Here is a 19,733-nt window from a genome sequence, read left to right on the forward strand (position 1 = left end):
TATGATTTTTGATCTCACCTTTCACCGTTTGGCCTTCTGGTTGAAGTCTTTAGTTAGAAATTTCAGCTACACAGGCTCAGATCTTTTTAGAAATCCAGAATGTATTATGAACTGGACTAATTAATTAGGTCCCTCGTCGCTTTGCTCTTCTCTTCTCTTTTATATTCCCATTGTATTTATGTTTCATTCAGTTCCGCCTACTTGATGGGGCTGTTTAATATATAATTCACTCGTTTACTATCAAAAAAAAAAAGCAAGTAAACATTTCAATTGTATGTTGAAGGCCTCGGTCTTGGCGGTATATAAAAAGAGTTACCAAGATCAATTGGGTTCCATCTATCAAATACAATACGCCCACCCCGGCCAATTCTTCCATGAAATCTATATGGTGGCATTGATGTATCGTTCTTCATTGACGAATCTGCTGGTGGTACAATGCCTGCAGCTGCCAACTTTTCTGGAACCAGAGGCTTTGTGAACAAAAGCACTGGCTCAAGAGGGTCCTGTGTTTATCCATAAAATAAAAGAATTTAACAGCATATTTCATATTCAAGAAAGGACAGATGGAAGCGCAATTTATCATCATCAAATCACCAACTTATTGATTAGTACAAAAAACTCAGGTGATTCACTAAAGAATCCATCCCTTTACCATTTTATTGAGCCATCCAAGTGGTGTATGCCGCCGTCTAAACTCTTGCTTCACGGTTACAGCTGGAGCTGCCAGCGGATTGGAGTCCGTCACAGGTGGATTTTGAAGTGCAGGTCTGCTACGCGGACGGCTGTTTGCATGGTCATCTGAATCAACAAATTCATCTTCACTTGAAGCGAACTTGGAAGAGAGAGGGAATCTAGGAACAACCAAGCTGTCTTCAAGGAGCTCAGTTTCATGCTGCACCAATGAAATAAAGGATTAAAAACAAAACACAGAAATTACATGGCACAACATACATCCAAATAAACAAATTGATATGTTGAATAATAGATGATCCAATAAAAAGAAGGGAAAAAAGGAAACAAAGAACCAACCATAAGGTACATGACAATTGGTGTTATTTTTTTACTCATATGAAAAAAAGTCCAAATTCAGCTCATAGATTTGCTACCAAGTGCTTGAAAAATTTTACAAATCAGTCATGTCATATTAAAAAGGTAGTTAACAGGCAAACTACTCAAGAAATTCTAAATAATCGATTGCATATTAAAGCTTCAATAAATATTGTTTGTTGGCTCGCATTTCAAGCATGTACTTTTAGAGGGCATGATAAAAAAACCGAGGTAATTTTCTTGAAATGATGGAACTTTTAGCATCATACAATGAACAAGTAGGTGCTCTTGTTTTGGGTAATGCTCCACAAAATGCTAAATACATCTCACATCAAATTCAAAAAGAAATTTTGCATGTCTTTACTAGAAATGTTCAGTCTTCAATTCGTTATGAGATTGGTGATGCAAGATTTTATTTAATTATTAATGAAGCTCGAGATGAATCTAGAAGAAAGCAAATGGCCCTTATTATTAGGTTTGTTGATAGAAGTGGATTTATACAATGAACAAGTAGTTGGATATAGTTCATGTCAAAGATACAACTACTTCAACTATTAAGAAAGAGATTTCCTTTGTTTTATCTCATCACACAATCTTGATGTTCAAAATATTAGGGGCCAAGGGTATGATGGTGCTAGTAATATACGTGGAAAGTGAAATAGTTTGCAAGCTTTATTCATTAATGATTGCCTTTATGCATATTATATACATTGCTTAGCTCATCAATTACAATTGGTTCTTATTGCTCCAACTAGAGAAATATATGATGTTCACACTTTCTTTCAGAATTTGATTTTTATTATTAACATTGTTAGTGCTTATTGTCAGCGTAATGATGAATTATAGGTTTTTCAAGCAGCTACAATTGAACATTTAGTTGATATTAGTGAGATTGAAACGAATAAATGAGTTAATCAAGTAGGTGGTTTACAATGACCTGAAGATAGCAGATGCAGTTCACACTTTAAATTAATTTGCAATTTGATAAAAATATATAGGACAACTTGCTTGGTTCTTAAAAACATTGTTTTAGATAGATCTACTTATTCTCAATGTGGTGATGCGACTTTTTCATTTAAGTTACTAATGTCATTTAATTTTGCATTCATCTTACATATAATGAAGAATGTTATGGGAATTACTAATGTGCTTTGCCAAGCCCTGCAATAAAAATCTCAAGACATTTTAAGTGTTATGCATTTGGTGACTACCACAAAGACATTAATTTAGAAGTTAAAAGATGATGGTTGGGAAAATCTTTTAGAAGAAGTGACATCATTTTGTAAACATCAAGACATTGAAGTTCCTGATATGGATACTTGTTTTTCTAATGTGGACGATCTCGTCATAAAAAAAATCAGAAACAGTTGAGCATCACTACCAATTTGATATATTTACATCTATCATTGATCGACAATTGCAAGAGCTAAATAATAGATTCAATGAGCAGGCGATCGAGCTTCTTAAGTTGAGCATAGCTTTAGATCCTAGAAATGACTATAAATTATTCAATGTTGAAGATATATGGTTACTTGTTGACAAGTTCTATCCTGAAGATTTTTTTGACTAAGAAAAAATTCATTTGAGACTTCAATTGCAGCATTATGAACTTGATGTACCCAATCATCCAAAGATAAGGAACATGTCATTGATTGCTGATTTATATCAAGGATTGGTTGAAACAGAGAAATCAACAATTTATCCACTAGTTGATAGGTTGATTTGACTTATTTTGACTTTTCTTGTTTCGACAGCAACTACTGAATGAGCTTTTCAGCTATGAAGATTGTTAAAACAAGACTTCGCAATCGGATGGAGAATGATTTTCTTGCAAATTATTTGATTGTCTATATAGAAAAAGAAATTGCTAAAAAATTCACAATTGATATGATAATCGATTATTTCTATTCTACGAAAGAACGACGAATATAATTAAAATAAATATGTAAGAATCATTCTTTATTATTTTTTATTTTATTTCAAAGTTTATCAAATATAAATAATGCTTCGCTTTAGCTAATGTTTTTTATATACTTTGTATGTTTATATTTAATAGGTATAAAGACCAACAACATTAAAGTGATGGATACATTAAGAAGATGAAATTAACTTCAGTACTTTGACTCAATTTAGTATTGCTCCAAACCTTTTACCTTATACAAAGGTCATTATATGTTTGTAGTAAGTTACTTAAATAAAACTAAATCATGCAGGTTTTTTTACAACTCATGTATAATAAATTAAAACAAATATTATAGCTCTTTCCCTGCCTATAATTACTGTTATATACTACCGCATACATACAAATAAAAAAATTGACTAAAAATAACTTAAATCATTGTATTATTCTCAACTATTACACTATTTTGAATATAGCGACAATAAATTTAGTGCCTACTTTTTTTTTTTGAGGCGTCTGCTCCCGACAAATTTCAGATGGCTTCATAGACTTTAATTTTCGAAACCCAGCCATGGAAGGACTTGAAGGTAAAATGCTTATTACTTTCTGTATGGTATAAAAGCTACTTATAAAGGCATTATTAATAAATCGCGATTCTCTTTTTTTTTTGGCGGTCTCATATTGAGGGCATTTTATTACGCGGGTTGTTGAGTAACACTGACCGATGCAAGTCAATGATAATGTGAGTTTGTTTGATGTTTTTTCTGTTTCGATTTCTTTATCTTACTGTATTGTTGTGAATTGGGTTCGTACTGTGTGTGCGTGCGCGCATTTTCGATAGTGATTTTGATGGAATAACGCTTGACTGCTCACCCCAACGAGCCAGTCCTGGTACCGTGGATAAACTTTATAATCTGGCAGAGGTAAATTTTGAGTGGTTGTTTTCTTGGCATTTGCCAGTCTTGAAAATGTAGATCCAATTGATGTTGCTAGAAATATTGTAGGCCTCAAACCTGAAACTACTCTCGATAGATAATATTTGTTCATTATTCATGTCATTAGTTTGTTGTATACCTCTAGCTGAAACTCCTTTTGTTACTTCAAATTCTAAATCCTTTTTTTTTTAATTTTGTAATTCCAGTTGTCGTGGTTTCAAAAACTTTTACCACAGCTGAAACTATGCTGAATGCTCGAGCACTAAGGGCATGGATTTCAAAAGAACTCGGGTCAGTGCAAAAATTTTCTTATTTCAGAATTCTATAAGTATTTAGTACGAATTGGATGATCTAGGAGTTAAGTTCAGATCATTTTGGCAATAAAAAAAAGTCAAGGATTCATTTCAGAGTTAGAAAAGCATGCTTGCTATAAGATTGAGAGAGAAGTGCTTATAAATAGTATGCGTAAATGCTCCATGTCTGTCTCTTAGTTATTAAAATGCATTTATAATTTTTGTAATTGCTCCATATCTCTCTCTGACTAGAACATGGGACCCTTCTGCAGCTTATTTTCAGATCTTTTGCATGCTAACTGAGGTATATTACTATGTTAAAAAACCATTTCAATTCAATAACTTAAATTGTTATGTGAGTATAGTGACTTTATGTTGTGGCGCTCTCTTCAGATTTTTAGGATGATTGAAGTTCTATGGTATTTAAAAATTCATTTTCATCGCTCCCTTTACATCATTTTCTATAAATGGCTCCTCTTTCCTCTTCCTTCTTTCAGAGATGCACTTTTTTGGTATTTGGCTACCTCTTACTCATTTTTTATTTTTTCTAATGCAGCTTGTGGAAAAGTTTGGCATTGATCCTAAAAATGCTTTTGCATTCTAGGACTGGGTTGGTGGAAGATATAGTGGTAGGTTTTATCTCCTTTTATGGATGGAATTATGGTGAACTTCATGCATAATGCTAATTGTGTCATCGCTTGCAGTCTGTAGTGCTGTTGGCGTGTTACTTTTGTCTCTCCAATACAGTTTCACAGTTGTTAAGAAGTATGGTAACTTCTGATTGTTTTAATTCACACATTAGATTTTTCCTTCACCAGTATTTTAGGGTATGTAAGAAACAATGTCAAAAGCGGCAAGGATTCTCAATCTGTAGCATACAAGCATTGATCAACAATATTTCTATTCTGCACAATTTGAGAAAAATCTACCTGCAAGTGCTCCAACATCATGAAATTCTATCAAATTCATGATTTTTTTATCCAAAAAATATAGCATATGATTTTCTGCCAGTGGCACTTAATCGCTGTTAACATGGGTATGCTCTAGATTAAATAGTTGGTGGTATGATATATGATTACAGTCTTTGAGGTCCTCTTAGCTTTGATGCAGTTAGTATGGTGCTGTATGTCATTTGCCTTGTGACTATCCATCTGGGGGATTATCTGAACAGGCATTAGTTGGATAATGTGCTTTATGAGATTCTAAAGACATGCTGACAACATTCTGACTTTCTCCTTCAGGTACTTTTAGGTGTTTTGAGCGTGTGGAATATTTCATTTTTTGGATATCCTGCACGAGCGAGTGTTTCTTCACTAGATCTATTAGCGTCACCATTCGTTTAGAATTCTCAATCACTGTAACTTTTGTTGCTACCCAATTTTTGACCCATGTTTTGATAAATTTTCAGAAAAAATCAAAAATAGCGAAAAACATTGAAAATCCAAAAAATACATTTTTAATACATTTGCATCGTTTTTAGCATTTTTTAGCATCGTCTCAAAAGAATTTAAATTTTCAAAGACATTTGGAACGCGTTCAACTTTTAACGCGTTATTTTTAAAATCATTGATTTTCCACATTGAGTCGACGTTGATATTTGCTCGCTTTCAAAAATACAATAAAAATAAGAAAAATAAAAATTTACAAAAAAAAAAAAGGAAAAGAGAAGGAAAGGAAAAGTTGAGGGACTAATTTGAAAACCTAGCAAAACTTTTCCTATAAATACCATGCTACACAGAATTTTCAAAGGGGGGGTAATTTTGACAAGTAAAAAGGGAAAGAAAAACCCTAAACCTATCTCTTTCACACCCAGCCGCCAGCCTTCCCCTACCCCTGTTTTGATTTTTTTTTCTCTTCTTCCCTCTCAGCCATCCCCTCAATCTTCAACCCTACAGCCCCCACATTTTGCTTTCCTTTGGACAGAATCCGGGAGGTAAACCTTCACCCCCGGCCAATTTCATCTTCTCCACTCAACCTCCACACCGTTCCCCATCTTCTTTTCCTTTTCCAGCCAACAACACATAGCCAAGGACCCCCCTTTGCCGTTTCAGCTCCACCAGACCTCTCCACCCTCACAGCAGACCACCACAACTTCTACCCACAAACCAGCCACAAGCCTCACGTCTGCCCCTGACATCTCCTCCCTACGTTTCCTTCTCTTCCCCAAATCAGTTCTTCCCTCTCAACACAGAACAGCCTTTCCCTCATCAACAACCGCCTTCAGCATTTCCTTCCTTCAGCAGCCCACAGGCGGCTCCCCCTCACAGATCGTCTCCTCAAACCCACGGTCTCCCTCACCGGCCAGCAGCAGTCCTTCTTCCTCCACCAGCAGACCCCACGGACGACAGCAACAAGGCCAACCACCGCTGCCACCAATAGGAGCGAAGACCACCGACGCGCCACCAACCCCGACAACTTCTCTTCCGATCTTCAACCATCCAGATGGCAACAAGCAACGGCGGCGTTGGCCCCAGATGAAGAAGGGAAGAGTAGAAAATCAAGAGGAAGAAGGGAGGCCGAGACAGATCTAAAAAAAAGGAGAACCGGAAACTGTTTGTGTTGATTGGGTTGCTTTGCAGGTGATTGGGAGATGCACCGCCGGTACGGACGGGAAGAGAAGAAGGAGACGATCCCGATCCAGCAGCTTGCTGGTCTTCGGCGGCGGCGGCGCGTGGGTCCACGCGCCGCCGCTGTTCAGACGGCACCAAGGCTGTGCAGCACTGTTCCCGATGATTTCTTTGTGTTTTTGTTGTAACTTTCAGATGATGTGTATATTTAGATATTATTATATTTGATTTATTTTGAATTTTTGTTATCTGTTTTACATGTAAAAATGGTGTATGTAAAAAAAAAACAAAAAAAAGAAAAGGAAAGGAAAAGAAAAAGAAAATATAATGAAAGTGTATAGGTGTTTGTATTTTGTTTCATGGATGTTTTATTTTTATTTCAGATAAAATTGTAAAGATTAAAGAAGAATTTAATATTTTGATTGGATCACGGTTAAGATTTATTAACTTACATGTAAGTTGTATTTCTAATATCCGATGAAAAGACAATTATTAAAACTTCTTTGACACGTCAAAGCCACGAAGCAGCTTACCTCAGGTAGGGTGCGTTAGGGGTGCTAATACCTTCCCTAACCACAACCAGTCTCTTACCTGCGAATCTCTGACAAGACCAGTACATCCGGTTTCCTAGTAGCCTTGAATAAATTACTAGGTGGCGACTCCAACGAACCAGTCAAACGCAATAACAACGAGAAAATCGCCAAGCCGATGCCGCGCAGATTTTTTGACGTGCGACAGAATGGCGACTCCGCTGGGGAAGGTACTGTTTCTGACAATATTGGACTAAGCTTTGTGTAATTGATGTGTTTAAGTTTTTGCATTTTTATCTTGTTTTATTTTTGTTTTATCCATGCATTTTTAGAATTGTTTCATGCATCACCTGTATTTATTTTTGAAAGCACACACAAGCTTTTAAGTTAGGTGGTGAATTAGCGATCTGCCCTATGACTATTGGTCAGGGTTCAGATGCGTGAAAAACCGAACTCATATCTGAGTGCCTGCTTGGTAATGGTGGGTAGACGTACCTTAACTATTCCTTGTAACGCCCCTATACTGTCTTTACGAAGAACGTCACTGGGCAGATATGAGACCCTTTTGAGACCAGGTAGAAAACCTACCCATAATCACATAATGAATAGAACCTGTCCTTAGGTTGTAGTGCTATTTTTATTTGCATCAGGGCAAACCCTTCTTGAAGCATCTTGAACTCAAGACTTGTGGGTGACCCAATGGTCGTCACTCAGAAAATTTTCATTGTAGAGTTTGGGCAAGAATCAAGATTCTTGTTTCATCATACAAGAGTTACGACCATATGTCACCCCTCGAAGGGCGAGTTCTTCATATAGATTACATGTTCATACATTTATCATGCATATACCACAAGGAAAAATAGGTTCCCCTGTCTGAGGTTTACTACACTGGATGGAAAAAGATGAATAATAAAGAAAGGGGTAAGAGAGACGCATATAGTCAAAAGAAAGTTGAGAGCATCAAAGGGGAAGTAGCTAGGCTCAGATCTGCCTTAACAAGTGTAGAGCATTAAATGGAAAGGGAATGTCTGCACAGTCTTCTGTGGGAACACTGCTCGTCCATGTCTGATGGAAGTTGCACCTCTCCTTTTCAGTCATGAACAAACGACAACAATGCTTTCAGTCATCAACTTATGACAACTTTTATTCTTGGTCAGTTGCCTTGATAATTGTTCATCGCCTCCGCATTTTGCAATGGCACAAATAACTGCTAGCCTTCTGTGCATGGTGCGTTAGCCTTCTTTGACGTTACCCCAACTGTTAGCTCAATTCCAGTTCAGCGGCACAAGATGTAAAAAAAAAATAAAATTAAAAAAAAATAAGAAAAAAAAAACCCCGAAAAAAAAAAAAAAAAAAAAAAAAAACTGAAAAAACCCATGATTAGACACTGAACTTCTACGTGGCAGAGCTCTCTCTGTAGAGATTTGTTTGGGGATCTGCAAGTGGGGAATGCAAGAGGGGATGCAATACTTTCATATGCTACAAAACTTTGTCTCGTCAGTTTCAGCAACGAAACACTGGAGTAGGCCGAAGAGTTAGACCTAGTCTGAAAACATGAGCAGTCATTGAACTTTGACGTGGCAGAGCTCTCTCCATAAAAACCCGTTTGTGGCTCTGCAAGTGGGGAATACAAGAGGGGATGTAGTAGTTTCAAACGATGTGAAAAGTTACCCCACCAGTTTCAGCATCGAAACACTGTAGTAGGCAGAAAAGCCAGACTTGAGCTAGAAAACAGGAGCAAATATAGAACTTCACCGTGGCAGAGCTCTCTCTGCAGAAATCTGTTTGTAGATCTGCAAGTGGAAAATTCAAGAAGGAATGAAGTAGTTTCAGATCATTTATAATTTTCTCCTACCAGTGTCAACATGAAAACACAGAAGTAGAGAGACGAGACATGACTAGACTGAAATGCATGAAGAAAACTGAAACTTCAACAGAGCAGAGCTCCCTCTACAGGTGTCTGTTTGCTGCACCGTCAGTGAGGAATCAAAGAGGAGACAAAAGGGTTTCAGATTCATTAATTTCTCTTCCAATTGAGACAACACGTGATTCCACACGTCGGCAGTGGTGGTACTGCATGTTTCTGCATGCTGCCAAGATTACCTAGCTAGTGGAGGGTTTCCAAACATTCTCATACAACCGCAACAACATTGGAAGATTGACATGATGTTGTGAGGATTGCCAAAAGAATAGAGCTAACTATCAAGATGAGAAAGATTGAAGGCTCTACCGTGGATTGCAGAACTGTGAAGGGAGTTGAATCAGGAGATGACTCTGAAATGATAGTTATGTGGTTTAGCCAGGTCTCACTGTAGCATCAATTGCTCAAATGTCTTTGCCAAGATTACCTAGCTGTTGGAAGGCTTCCAACAATCCACAAACGACCACAACAAATGGGAAGATTGACATGATGTTGTGAAGATTGTCGAAAGAATTGAACGAGCCATGAAGAAGTGAAAGATTAAAGGTTCTGCCATGAATTCCAGAACAATGAAGAGAGATGAATAAGAAGATAACTCTGAAGGTGGAAAACCTTATTCATGTGGTTTAGCCAGGTCTCACTCAAGCATCAACTACTCCAATGTCTTTGCCAAAGATAGACATTCCTTTGCCATATGAGTTTATTTACCAGCATCTGCCAGATTCCAGACTTTTTGCCTGACTCTGTTAAATCCCATGCAACCAATGTTTCCTATGTGATATAATCCAAACAGGAGATTTGAATATCATGGGGGGATTTCAGGCCATTTAGTTGAAAAATTGCAAGCATCGAGTCCGCAAGTTGGTGAGCAAAAGACGAGAGGAATCTGTGAAGGAGCTTGTCATTGATCATTTTGTCGCCAGAACATCCTCAGATTGACAAAAGATCGAAAATGCTTGGTAAGGCACAAATATTGCCAGAAAGCTGATACAAGAGTTATGCTGAATTGTCAATCATTTTGTTGGATTGTTGCCATCTTGCATTTTGTTTTGGGGTCACATCTCACCCTTCAACGAAACATGTCTTTTCATTGTCTCTTTGTTGCTATGAAATCATAAGATGCTTCTTTCAAAGATTATTCTAACAAAATATTTTGATCAAACTCCAACATGCGATAAAGGTTAATTAATCCTGAAGATTAAAAATATTTTGATTGCAGAAATGACTTGATTCTTGAAAATGACATGAGGTGACCAAACAATTTTGAACTCATACCTCCTGAAACTGAACCACACATCATATAGCTAAGTTTTAGCAGTATGCATAATGACATATAGTGGATTCAATAGTTATGGACTCGTGAATCATGATTCTTTCAAGTCCAAATCATTACATTGGATGAGGTCAAAATTTATCGGTTCTAACCGACCTTGCTTGAGATGAGAAAAGGCCATCTTTGATATCCCTTCACTTTCTAAAGATTATATCCCTTGCAGTCCCATTTTGAGCCTGGTAAAATATTTTCTTTCAAAAAGAAACCCTGACTAGGATCACACCCCACACTGGGGGCAATGAGAGATATGTTATTAGGAAGGATGAAGACACTAATAGAATCAATGATAAAAGAAAGGCTTAGAATAAAAGCTCAATGATTGAGAAAGGGAGAACAAGAAAAGCCATAGATTGAGGGCCATCCAAGAAAACTTTGAGGAAGGCTACGTAAAAGCAAAAAAGAGGGGAATGGAAGGAAAATGCATATCAATTCTAAGAGGGGCAAAATAGTTTTCAATTGAAGAAAGACACAACATATGCCAAAGGTCAACACAAAAAATCAAGTTTCATGTCTTTTGGTGTGTCTAGGATAAAGCCTTTAGTGTCTTCAAAGGGATTAGATTGATTATTCATCAAAGAAAAGTTGGATTAGCACTATGACTTATGTTAAGAGAATTCTGAATTTGATATTAACAAGGTTATATGTCACTTTCTCCACAAAGACAACAATAGGAAAAGAGTTGATGAATAATTTGATCCTAGGTCTTTGAAACCCTCAAACACCTTTTGAGCCTGAATTTTCCTTTCTTTCATAAGCCATGAACCATAGCCTGCATTACGTGCTTTTAAAAGCCCTTTTTGATCAAGTAAGCAATCTGAACCAATGAATGACGATCTCAAAACTTAAAGAGTTTTTTCCATAAGAGTCGTGGCTTCATGAATTAAGCTACTGGTTATTATGCATGCTGATAAAATTGGTGCTAAAAAAAGAAAAACAATCTTTCTTGATGAATCCTCAAGTTTTGACTTGAGCCTTTTGTTTTCCTTGAAATTCACAAAAGGTTACCTCATTGCACACCGTGAAAAGATATACCCAAGATCAAAGATTAAAACTGACATAAAGAACCATGAAAAAAGTCGTTTTAAACTTACAATGGGTCATTTCTGTTTTCAAAATACAAGACAATCAAAGGACAATATTGAATAGTGTGTGTTGGGTCTTTGACCAAAAAGCTTGATTTTCAAAAGATCTTTTCCAAAACTGATATCTCTTTGATTTCATTTTAACAATTAGACTTGAATTGACATGATCTTTGAAATATGAGAGTTGATTCCAGAACAAGAAAGATTGTTAAACAACAAGAACATCGACCGAATTTGCAAAATCCTTGACAAGAATGACATCAACATTTCTCAACACTCATTGAAAAGTTGACCACTTAGAGGCAATACAGTGGATCATGGGTAGGAAAACAAACAGTATTCAGATCAGCTGGGGGCAATGAAAGATGATCAAATGATGAATCAATGCACTGAGGACAATGGTATTTAAAGAAAGCTAATCAGCAGGACAAGCATTCAGATCATTACTGGGAGGCAATGTTGTTCAAAGACAGTCAGTGATTTAGTGAACTTCAGCAGTAATTGATGAGCAATGCTGCACTTGAAGGGCATTTTATTATCGTCAACTTGGGTTACCCTCTAAAACATGGCCATGACTCCTGACAGATGTTATCAAGTGAGTGCATTTGAATGAACATCTAACATATGCACACCACCAAGACTAACGGTGGATCAAAGATGTACCTGAAGGACATCTTCATAGCATCATCTTTTGAAACATGGCTAGCAATCGATGAGGATACATGAATAAATGTAATTGAATGGTGAAAAGATGCACACCACCAAGATTGATTGTGGAACAATGTTGTACTTGAAGGATAACGTCATATTATCATCTCCAACATGGCTATGACTTTTGAACGATGTTATCGCATAGTTGTATTTGAATGAATATTGGAAGGATGCACTCACCAAGACTGACTGTGGGACCATCTATTCTGAAGCTCAAATGCGCACTTCACCGCATGAATATGGGTGATGAACATCATTGATGATGCCAACACATTTCCTTTCATGATCTGATTTGACAAGCTGAGAGGAATCCATGGAGAAGAACATGGAGCTTACAACGATGAGCCTTGTACGACAAGCTATGAGATGCATGTCTGGACAACTAGATAGTTTCCAAGAAGACTAGTGATAACATATACTTGAAGAGTATTGTTTCAGCTTGAGGCAAGTTTATGACTGGTTGACAATCTTGATGGGTGTTGGCATGATGCACACAACCAATCAAAAGATAATTTTCAAAAAGATCCAGGAGAGAAAATCCTTCATGATGAATCAAGCAACACCGCACTTAGGGGCAGAGTCAAGCTTGATAAACAACAAGAGCAGTAATCGTTGTGGACAACCCAGGAGGGGCACTGCACTTACAACTGAGTGGATGGCTAGCGCATGAATGAGCCAAGGCATCAAGAGAACAAAGAAAGCTTTGGAATGCAAACAAAGGCACCCTGTGATGATGGAACATCGAAGAGGGGGGACCTATATTTCAAATCAGGTAAGGATGCATGCATGTCAGCTAACGTTAAAACATTGTGCACATTTTTTTTATTTATTTTGCTGCAGGAAAAATCCTCAATGTAGTTTAGCAAGATTGGGGACCAAAGAGAAAAAGAAAAAAAAAAGGGAGAATCATTGAGTTGATAATAACAGAGAATCATGGTTGTGACCTTGGAGCCAGAAGAAGAGGAGATAAACCTTACTGTTAGGAAAATCTCAAAGAAATGAAAAGATCAACTATGCAATCAAGAAGCATTGAGTTTTTGAAGTCCTGCGATCATGAATTATCAAGAAGCACCAAGTTTTTCGGCCTTTCTTCTATCATCCCTTTAGGACTTCGCCAGGTAAGTCCCATTTTTCACACTTGTCACATCACATCTTTCATTTGGGTAGGTCACCCATTACAATGAGACCATTCTCCATGTTTTTTATCTGGGTAGGTCACCCATTACAATGAGGTCATTCTTCCACTTGGGTAGGTCACCCATCACAATGAGACCACCATCTTCCATTTGAGTAGGTCACCCATTATAACGCGACCACTTCACATCTTTTCCTATCTTCCACTTGGGTAGGTCACCATTATAACGCGACCACTTCACATTTTTTCTATCTTCCACCTGGGTAGGTCACCCATTATAACGCGACCACTTCACATTTTTTTTTCTCATCTTCCATCTGGGTAGGTCACCCATTACAATGAGACCACTTCATATTTTTTCTATCTTCCATCGGGTAGGTCACCCATTACAATGAGACCACACCTCACATTCTTTCTCATTTTCCATCTGGGTAGGTCACCCATAACAATGAGACCACACTTCATATTTTTTTCTCATCTTCCGCCTGGGTAGGTCACCCATTACAATGAGACCATTTGTTCCACATATTCTTTGTTTTGGTTTAATGAGGTCGCCAGATGGGATCTCATGTAGCTTTGGTTAAAGGGAATCGCCAGATGGGATTTCAGGTTGACCGAGCTACACACATTTTTTTAGTTTTTGTTCAATGAGGTCGCCAGATGGGATCTCATGTTGGTTCTGGTTAAAGGGGATCGCCGGATGGGATCTCAGGTTAGCCCAACCACACAGGATATTGGTTCTGGTTAAAGGGGATCGCCGGACGGGATCTCAGGTTAGCCCAACCACACAGGTTATTGGTTCTGGTTAAAGGGGATCGCCGGACGGGATCTCAGGTTAGCCCAACCACACACAGGATATGGTTCTGGTTAAAGGGGATCGCCAGATGGGATCTCAGGTTAGCCCAACCACACACATGATAATGGTTCTGGTTAAAGGGGATTGCCAGATGGGATCTCAGGTTAGCCCAACCACGTAGATTTTTGGTTCAAGGGGATCGCCAGATGGGATCTCAATGGTTCTGGTTAAAGGGGATCGCCGGACGGGATCTCAGGTTAGCCCAACCACACAGATATTGGTTCTGGTTAAAGGGGATCGCCAGATGGGATCTCAGGTTAGCCCAACCACGTAGATTTTTGGTTCAAGGGGATCGCCAGATGGGATCTCAATGGTTCTGGTTAAAGGGGATCGCCGGACGGGATCTCAGGTTAGCCCAACCACACAGATATTGGTTCTGGTTAAAGGGGATCGCCTGATGGGATCTCAGGTTAGCCCAACCACGTAGATTTTTGGTTCAAGGGGATCGCCAGATGGGATCTCAGATTAACAGAAAAAGAGAAAGAAAGAGAAAAAAGAAAAAAGAGCAAGGTCTTTAGATGAGTGGATATTGAGCAAGTTAAGTTGACAGAAAGACAAGTTTTTCTTTCCAAAGCTTACTACGCAAAACATTGAGGAGTTTTGCTTCGTAAGCATTGTAAAGAGGGGGCATCTGTTGCTACCCAATTTTTGACCCATGTTTTGATAAATTTTCAGAAAAAATCAAAAATAGCGAAAAACATTGAAAATCCAAAAAATACATTTTTAATACATTTGCATCGTTTTTAGCATTTTTTAGCATCGTCTCAAAAGAATTTAAATTTTCAAAGACATTTGGAACGCGTTCAACTTTTAACGCGTTATTTTTAAAATCATTGATTTTCCACATTGAGTCGACGTTGATATTTGCTCGCTTTCAAAAATACAATAAAAATAAGAAAAATAAAAATTTACAAAAAAAAAAAAGGAAAAGAGAAGGAAAGGAAAAGTTGAGGGACTAATTTGAAAACCTAGCAAAACTTTTCCTATAAATACCATGCTACACAGAATTTTCAAAGGGGGGGTAATTTTGACAAGTAAAAAGGGAAAGAAAAACCCTAAACCTATCTCTTTCACACCCAGCCGCCAGCCTTCCCCTACCCCTGTTTTGATTTTTTTTTCTCTTCTTCCCTCTCAGCCATCCCCTCAATCTTCAACCCTACAGCCCCCACATTTTGCTTTCCTTTGGACAGAATCCGGGAGGTAAACCTTCACCCCCGGCCAATTTCATCTTCTCCACTCAACCTCCACACCGTTCCCCATCTTCTTTTCCTTTTCCAGCCAACAACACATAGCCAAGGACCCCCCTTTGCCGTTTCAGCTCCACCAGACCTCTCCACCCTCACAGCAGACCACCACAACTTCTACCCACAAACCAGCCACAAGCCTCACGTCTGCCCCTGACATCTCCTCCCTACGTTTCCTTCTCTTCCCCAAATCAGTTCTTCCCTCTCAACACAGAACAGCCTTTCCCTCATCAACAACCGCCTTCAGCATTTCCTTCCTTCAGCAGCCCACAGGCGGCTCCCCCTCACAGATCGTCTCCTCAAACCCACGGTCTCCCTCACCGGCCAGCAGCAGTCCTTCTTCCTCCACCAGCAGACCCCACGGACGACAGCAACAAGGCCAACCACCGCTGCCACCAATAGGAGCGAAGACCACCGACGCGCCACCAACCCCGACAACTTCTCTTCCGATCTTCAACCATCCAGATGGCAACAAGCAACGGCGGCGTTGGCCCCAGATGAAGAAGGGAAGAGTAGAAAATCAAGAGGAAGAAGGGAGGCCGAGACAGATCTAAAAAAAAGGAGAACCGGAAACTGTTTGTGTTGATTGGGTTGCTTTGCAGGTGATTGGGAGATGCACCGCCGGTACGGACGGGAAGAGAAGAAGGAGACGATCCCGATCCAGCAGCTTGCTGGTCTTCGGCGGCGGCGGCGCGTGGGTCCACGCGCCGCCGCTGTTCAGACGGCACCAAGGCTGTGCAGCACTGTTCCCGATGATTTCTTTGTGTTTTTGTTGTAACTTTCAGATGATGTGTATATTTAGATATTATTATATTTGATTTATTTTGAATTTTTGTTATCTGTTTTACATGTAAAAATGGTGTATGTAAAAAAAAAACAAAAAAAAGAAAAGGAAAGGAAAAGAAAAAGAAAATATAATGAAAGTGTATAGGTGTTTGTATTTTGTTTCATGGATGTTTTATTTTTATTTCAGATAAAATTGTAAAGATTAAAGAAGAATTTAATATTTTGATTGGATCACGGTTAAGATTTATTAACTTACATGTAAGTTGTATTTCTAATATCCGATGAAAAGACAATTATTAAAACTTCTTTGACACGTCAAAGCCACGAAGCAGCTTACCTCAGGTAGGGTGCGTTAGGGGTGCTAATACCTTCCCTAACCACAACCAGTCTCTTACCTGCGAATCTCTGACAAGACCAGTACATCCGGTTTCCTAGTAGCCTTGAATAAATTACTAGGTGGCGACTCCAACGAACCAGTCAAACGCAATAACAACGAGAAAATCGCCAAGCCGATGCCGCGCAGATTTTTTGACGTGCGACAACTTTACTAGTGGTCCCGTAACTCTTTCTACTACTCCTCTAGGCCATCTTATCTTATTCTCAAGCCCCGGAGAAATGTGCACCGCACATTCAGCAGGAAAACCCACTTGAGCTCTAACTTTCTTTTCCCTTTTTAGTATTAAATATGTAAAAAGAGAAATTTTGCTTATTAAAGTACTCAAGGCTTGTTTGTTTTACTTAAATTAATCTAGGTCAGCATGGAAAGTAATGGCAAGGGGTGTCTATTGACGGTAAACCACTTCCCTTTGAAACTGGTGAAATTGATTTTGGTGAACCAGGAGCAAATAGTCAGCGTAGCTTTTATCAACTAATTCACCAGGTAATTTTCCTGTTACCTGGTAGAAGTAAAATTAGGTCAAGGGATAACTATCCCACGTTGATTTTCTGAAATTCAAATAATTCCCTAGTTCTATGAGTTTAGTTTTTTGAAGAAATCCCTGCTTGACTTTGCTCATGTGGGATAAGCTGTTTCTGGGTACTTTTATCTCTAATATTCTTGACATATCTATGCAAGACTTTGCCTTTTTTTCCTACACACACCATGTCATGGTAAACTTAACATATCTGCACCTCGACAGCCTGTCTTTTTAAATGGAGCACGAAATTTAGTTCTGTATTTTGGATGGTTTCTAATTGAACAGTACTGACATGCTCATTCCCAATTTGTGTGGCACCAACTTCAATTCCCATATGCTGTTTATTTGTTAACTCGTCCTCTTAATACTTTCAGGGACGTGTGGCTCCCTGTGAGTATATTGGTGTTGCGAAGAGTCGGCAACCGGTATACTTCTCTGATTAAGATTATTTTGTCAAGATTAAGATTCACAAGGACAAGTTTTTAAGCTTTGAATTTATAGTTACGCTTATCTGATTTCAAATCAATTTGTTCACAGGAGAGGTTGGAAATAACCATGATGAACTCATGTCCAACTTCTTCGCCCAGCCAGATGCCCTTGCATGTGGGATGGTAGGTTTAAGCATTTATATATCTTCTAAAAGGATAAGAAAAAGGATACAATAAATTATATCTGCATGCTATAAGGGCCAAGACATATTACTGCTGTATCTGACACTACTAAAAAAATGGGGTATTAGCATCTGAAGTTAGCAACGGATAATTCCGTTGCTAAATTCAGTAACGGATTTGCAATGGATTACACATATATTATTTTTTTAATATCAGCAACGGACTTTAGCAACAGATTTTCCGTTGCTAATTAAAAAAATAATTATTTAAATTTTAATATAAAACCAAAATTACAAACACCGTTGATTACATTTACAAGCATTAAATCTCAACCGTTTATTTTTTGCTGGCTTTGGTAAATCTACACCAGTGCTCTCCCCCCACACCGAAATGCAAACAGAGACGAAATGAACAAAACCAACAGATCAAAATTAATGATCTTCCATTCTTCCAGTCTCCTTCGTCCCTAACAAAATCGAACCAGAACTGTAGAAAAATCACCCTCTCTTCATCGATTTGATTTTTCTTTATCCCAAACATTTCATCTTCTTCGCGTCTTCAGCATCCCTAATTTCTTTTCTTCATCTTCTTCTCCTTCATCTAAACAAAATCGAACCAAACCCATCATTATCACCATCGAACATGTTGATTTAAGGTATCTCCTTGTAAACGGGTTGGGTGTTTCACGGTTTTCTTCAATAGTTCAGGTAAGTAATTAAGGGTTTTTGTTTTTGTTTGTTGCAATTTAACTTGCACTAAAAAATTTTCACCTAACTTTCCCAATCCAGGTTTCTTTCTGTCCTGTAGAACAATCTCGGTCACCTGTAACTCAAGAACATAGGTAACTTTTTTTTTTCAATACTTTGAATAATGGTTTTAGGCTATTAATTCGATAATATAGGGGTTTATGAAATGTTTTTACCATGATCTATAACCTAATTATGCATGTGTAATTGAAAATTTATCAAAATCCCCAATTTAATTTTTAGGGTTACGGTTCATAAATTTTTTGATGTCCCAGCAGTTGAGCTATAATCATTTTTGCTTCCCTTTGGTTTCTTTTTGCCAGTAGATAGTTGTTTTCCCCCATGAGATACCTTCATATCATCGTGTAAGTGGGATGCATTTTTCTCTTCAAACTACTGTTTTGTAAGATCCAATGTTATATCTCCACATTTTCTCATCTCCTCAGGCATGTAATTATAGAAACACAACATAGTAGCTGTTTCAATTAGTAATTCACCACACATTATTGATAATTATTGTGTGCAATATATACAGCAACGTGGAATCAGTTTTGGAAACAAATAAATGGTAATGCTAAAACTGTGCTATTACAATATATAGCTGCAAATTTTACGTTCCAAATATATCGTTGATGGCAGAGTCTGTGCCATGATTTTCTGCTATTCCTTCTTTGTGTTGATTTGAGCAGATTCTCTGCATGTTTCCCTGATACGCCCCCACAAGATTGAGCTTCCATCGGCAAGACCAATCTTGTTACGTAACACAGTCGTTCTTTGTTTGGACAGTGGCTTGGTTAACAGATCAGCGAGTTGGTCTTGTGTGTGTACATGTCTAACCTGAAGACTTCCTTGTTGCACCAAATCTCGTACAAAGTGGAGATCAATTTGAATATGTTTCATGCGTGAATGGTTCACTAGATTGAAGCTGAGGTGCGTGGCTCCTAGATTATCACATAACAGCAGAGGAGAGTCTTGGATTGGAAATGCAAGTTCTTTGAAGAGAGTGGACAACCAAATTGTTTCTGAGGCCGCATTAGCTAGTGCCCAGTATTCAGCCTCTGTTGAGGAGCATGCAACTGCTCTCTGTTTCTTGGATGTCCATGAAATGGGATTAGGTCC

General features: G+C 38.2%; 2 protein-coding genes and 1 pseudogene across 2 annotated transcripts in view; 1 reads left to right on the forward strand and 2 right to left on the reverse strand.

Moving 5' to 3' along the window:
* The window catches only part of LOC133682941 (deoxyuridine 5'-triphosphate nucleotidohydrolase-like), a 59,647-nt pseudogene that overhangs the window by 9,478 nt on the left and 30,436 nt on the right, over positions 1 to 19,733 (reverse strand).
* On the reverse strand, positions 267 to 6,312 carry LOC133682427 (uncharacterized). Its single transcript, XM_062105778.1, has 3 exons — positions 6,238 to 6,312; positions 653 to 892; positions 267 to 503 (listed from the first exon to the last, which is right to left on the reverse strand). Exons 1-3 carry the CDS (start codon positions 6,310 to 6,312, stop codon positions 267 to 269), a joined length of 552 nt encoding a protein of 183 aa, XP_061961762.1.
* Positions 16,889 to 19,733, forward strand: part of LOC133682219 (protein ESSENTIAL FOR POTEXVIRUS ACCUMULATION 1-like) — a 68,994-nt gene continuing 66,149 nt past the window's right edge. The window contains exons 1-3 of the mRNA XM_062105502.1: positions 16,889 to 17,220; positions 17,632 to 17,682; positions 17,795 to 17,868. The gene's annotated coding sequence lies outside the window, so the exon portion shown is untranslated. The remainder of the gene's footprint in view (positions 17,221 to 17,631; positions 17,683 to 17,794; positions 17,869 to 19,733) is intronic.

This window comes from Populus nigra, chromosome 2, assembly GCF_951802175.1.
Source record: "Populus nigra chromosome 2, ddPopNigr1.1, whole genome shotgun sequence".
Classification (NCBI taxonomy): domain Eukaryota; kingdom Viridiplantae; phylum Streptophyta; class Magnoliopsida; order Malpighiales; family Salicaceae; genus Populus; species Populus nigra.

Excerpts from the sequence above, each read along its gene's own strand:
- LOC133682427 (XM_062105778.1), bottom strand. The coding sequence starts at position 6,312 with ATGTCAGGGGCAGACGTGAGGCTTGTGGCTGGTTTGTGGGTAGAAGTT. Across the intron at positions 893-6,237 it reads TCTGCTGTGAGGGTGGAGAG|CATGAAACTGAGCTCCTTGA; the intron begins GTCTGGTGGAGC and ends TCATTGGTGCAG. Across the intron at positions 504-652 it reads TTGGATGGCTCAATAAAATG|GACCCTCTTGAGCCAGTGCT; the intron begins GTAAAGGGATGG and ends GGATAAACACAG.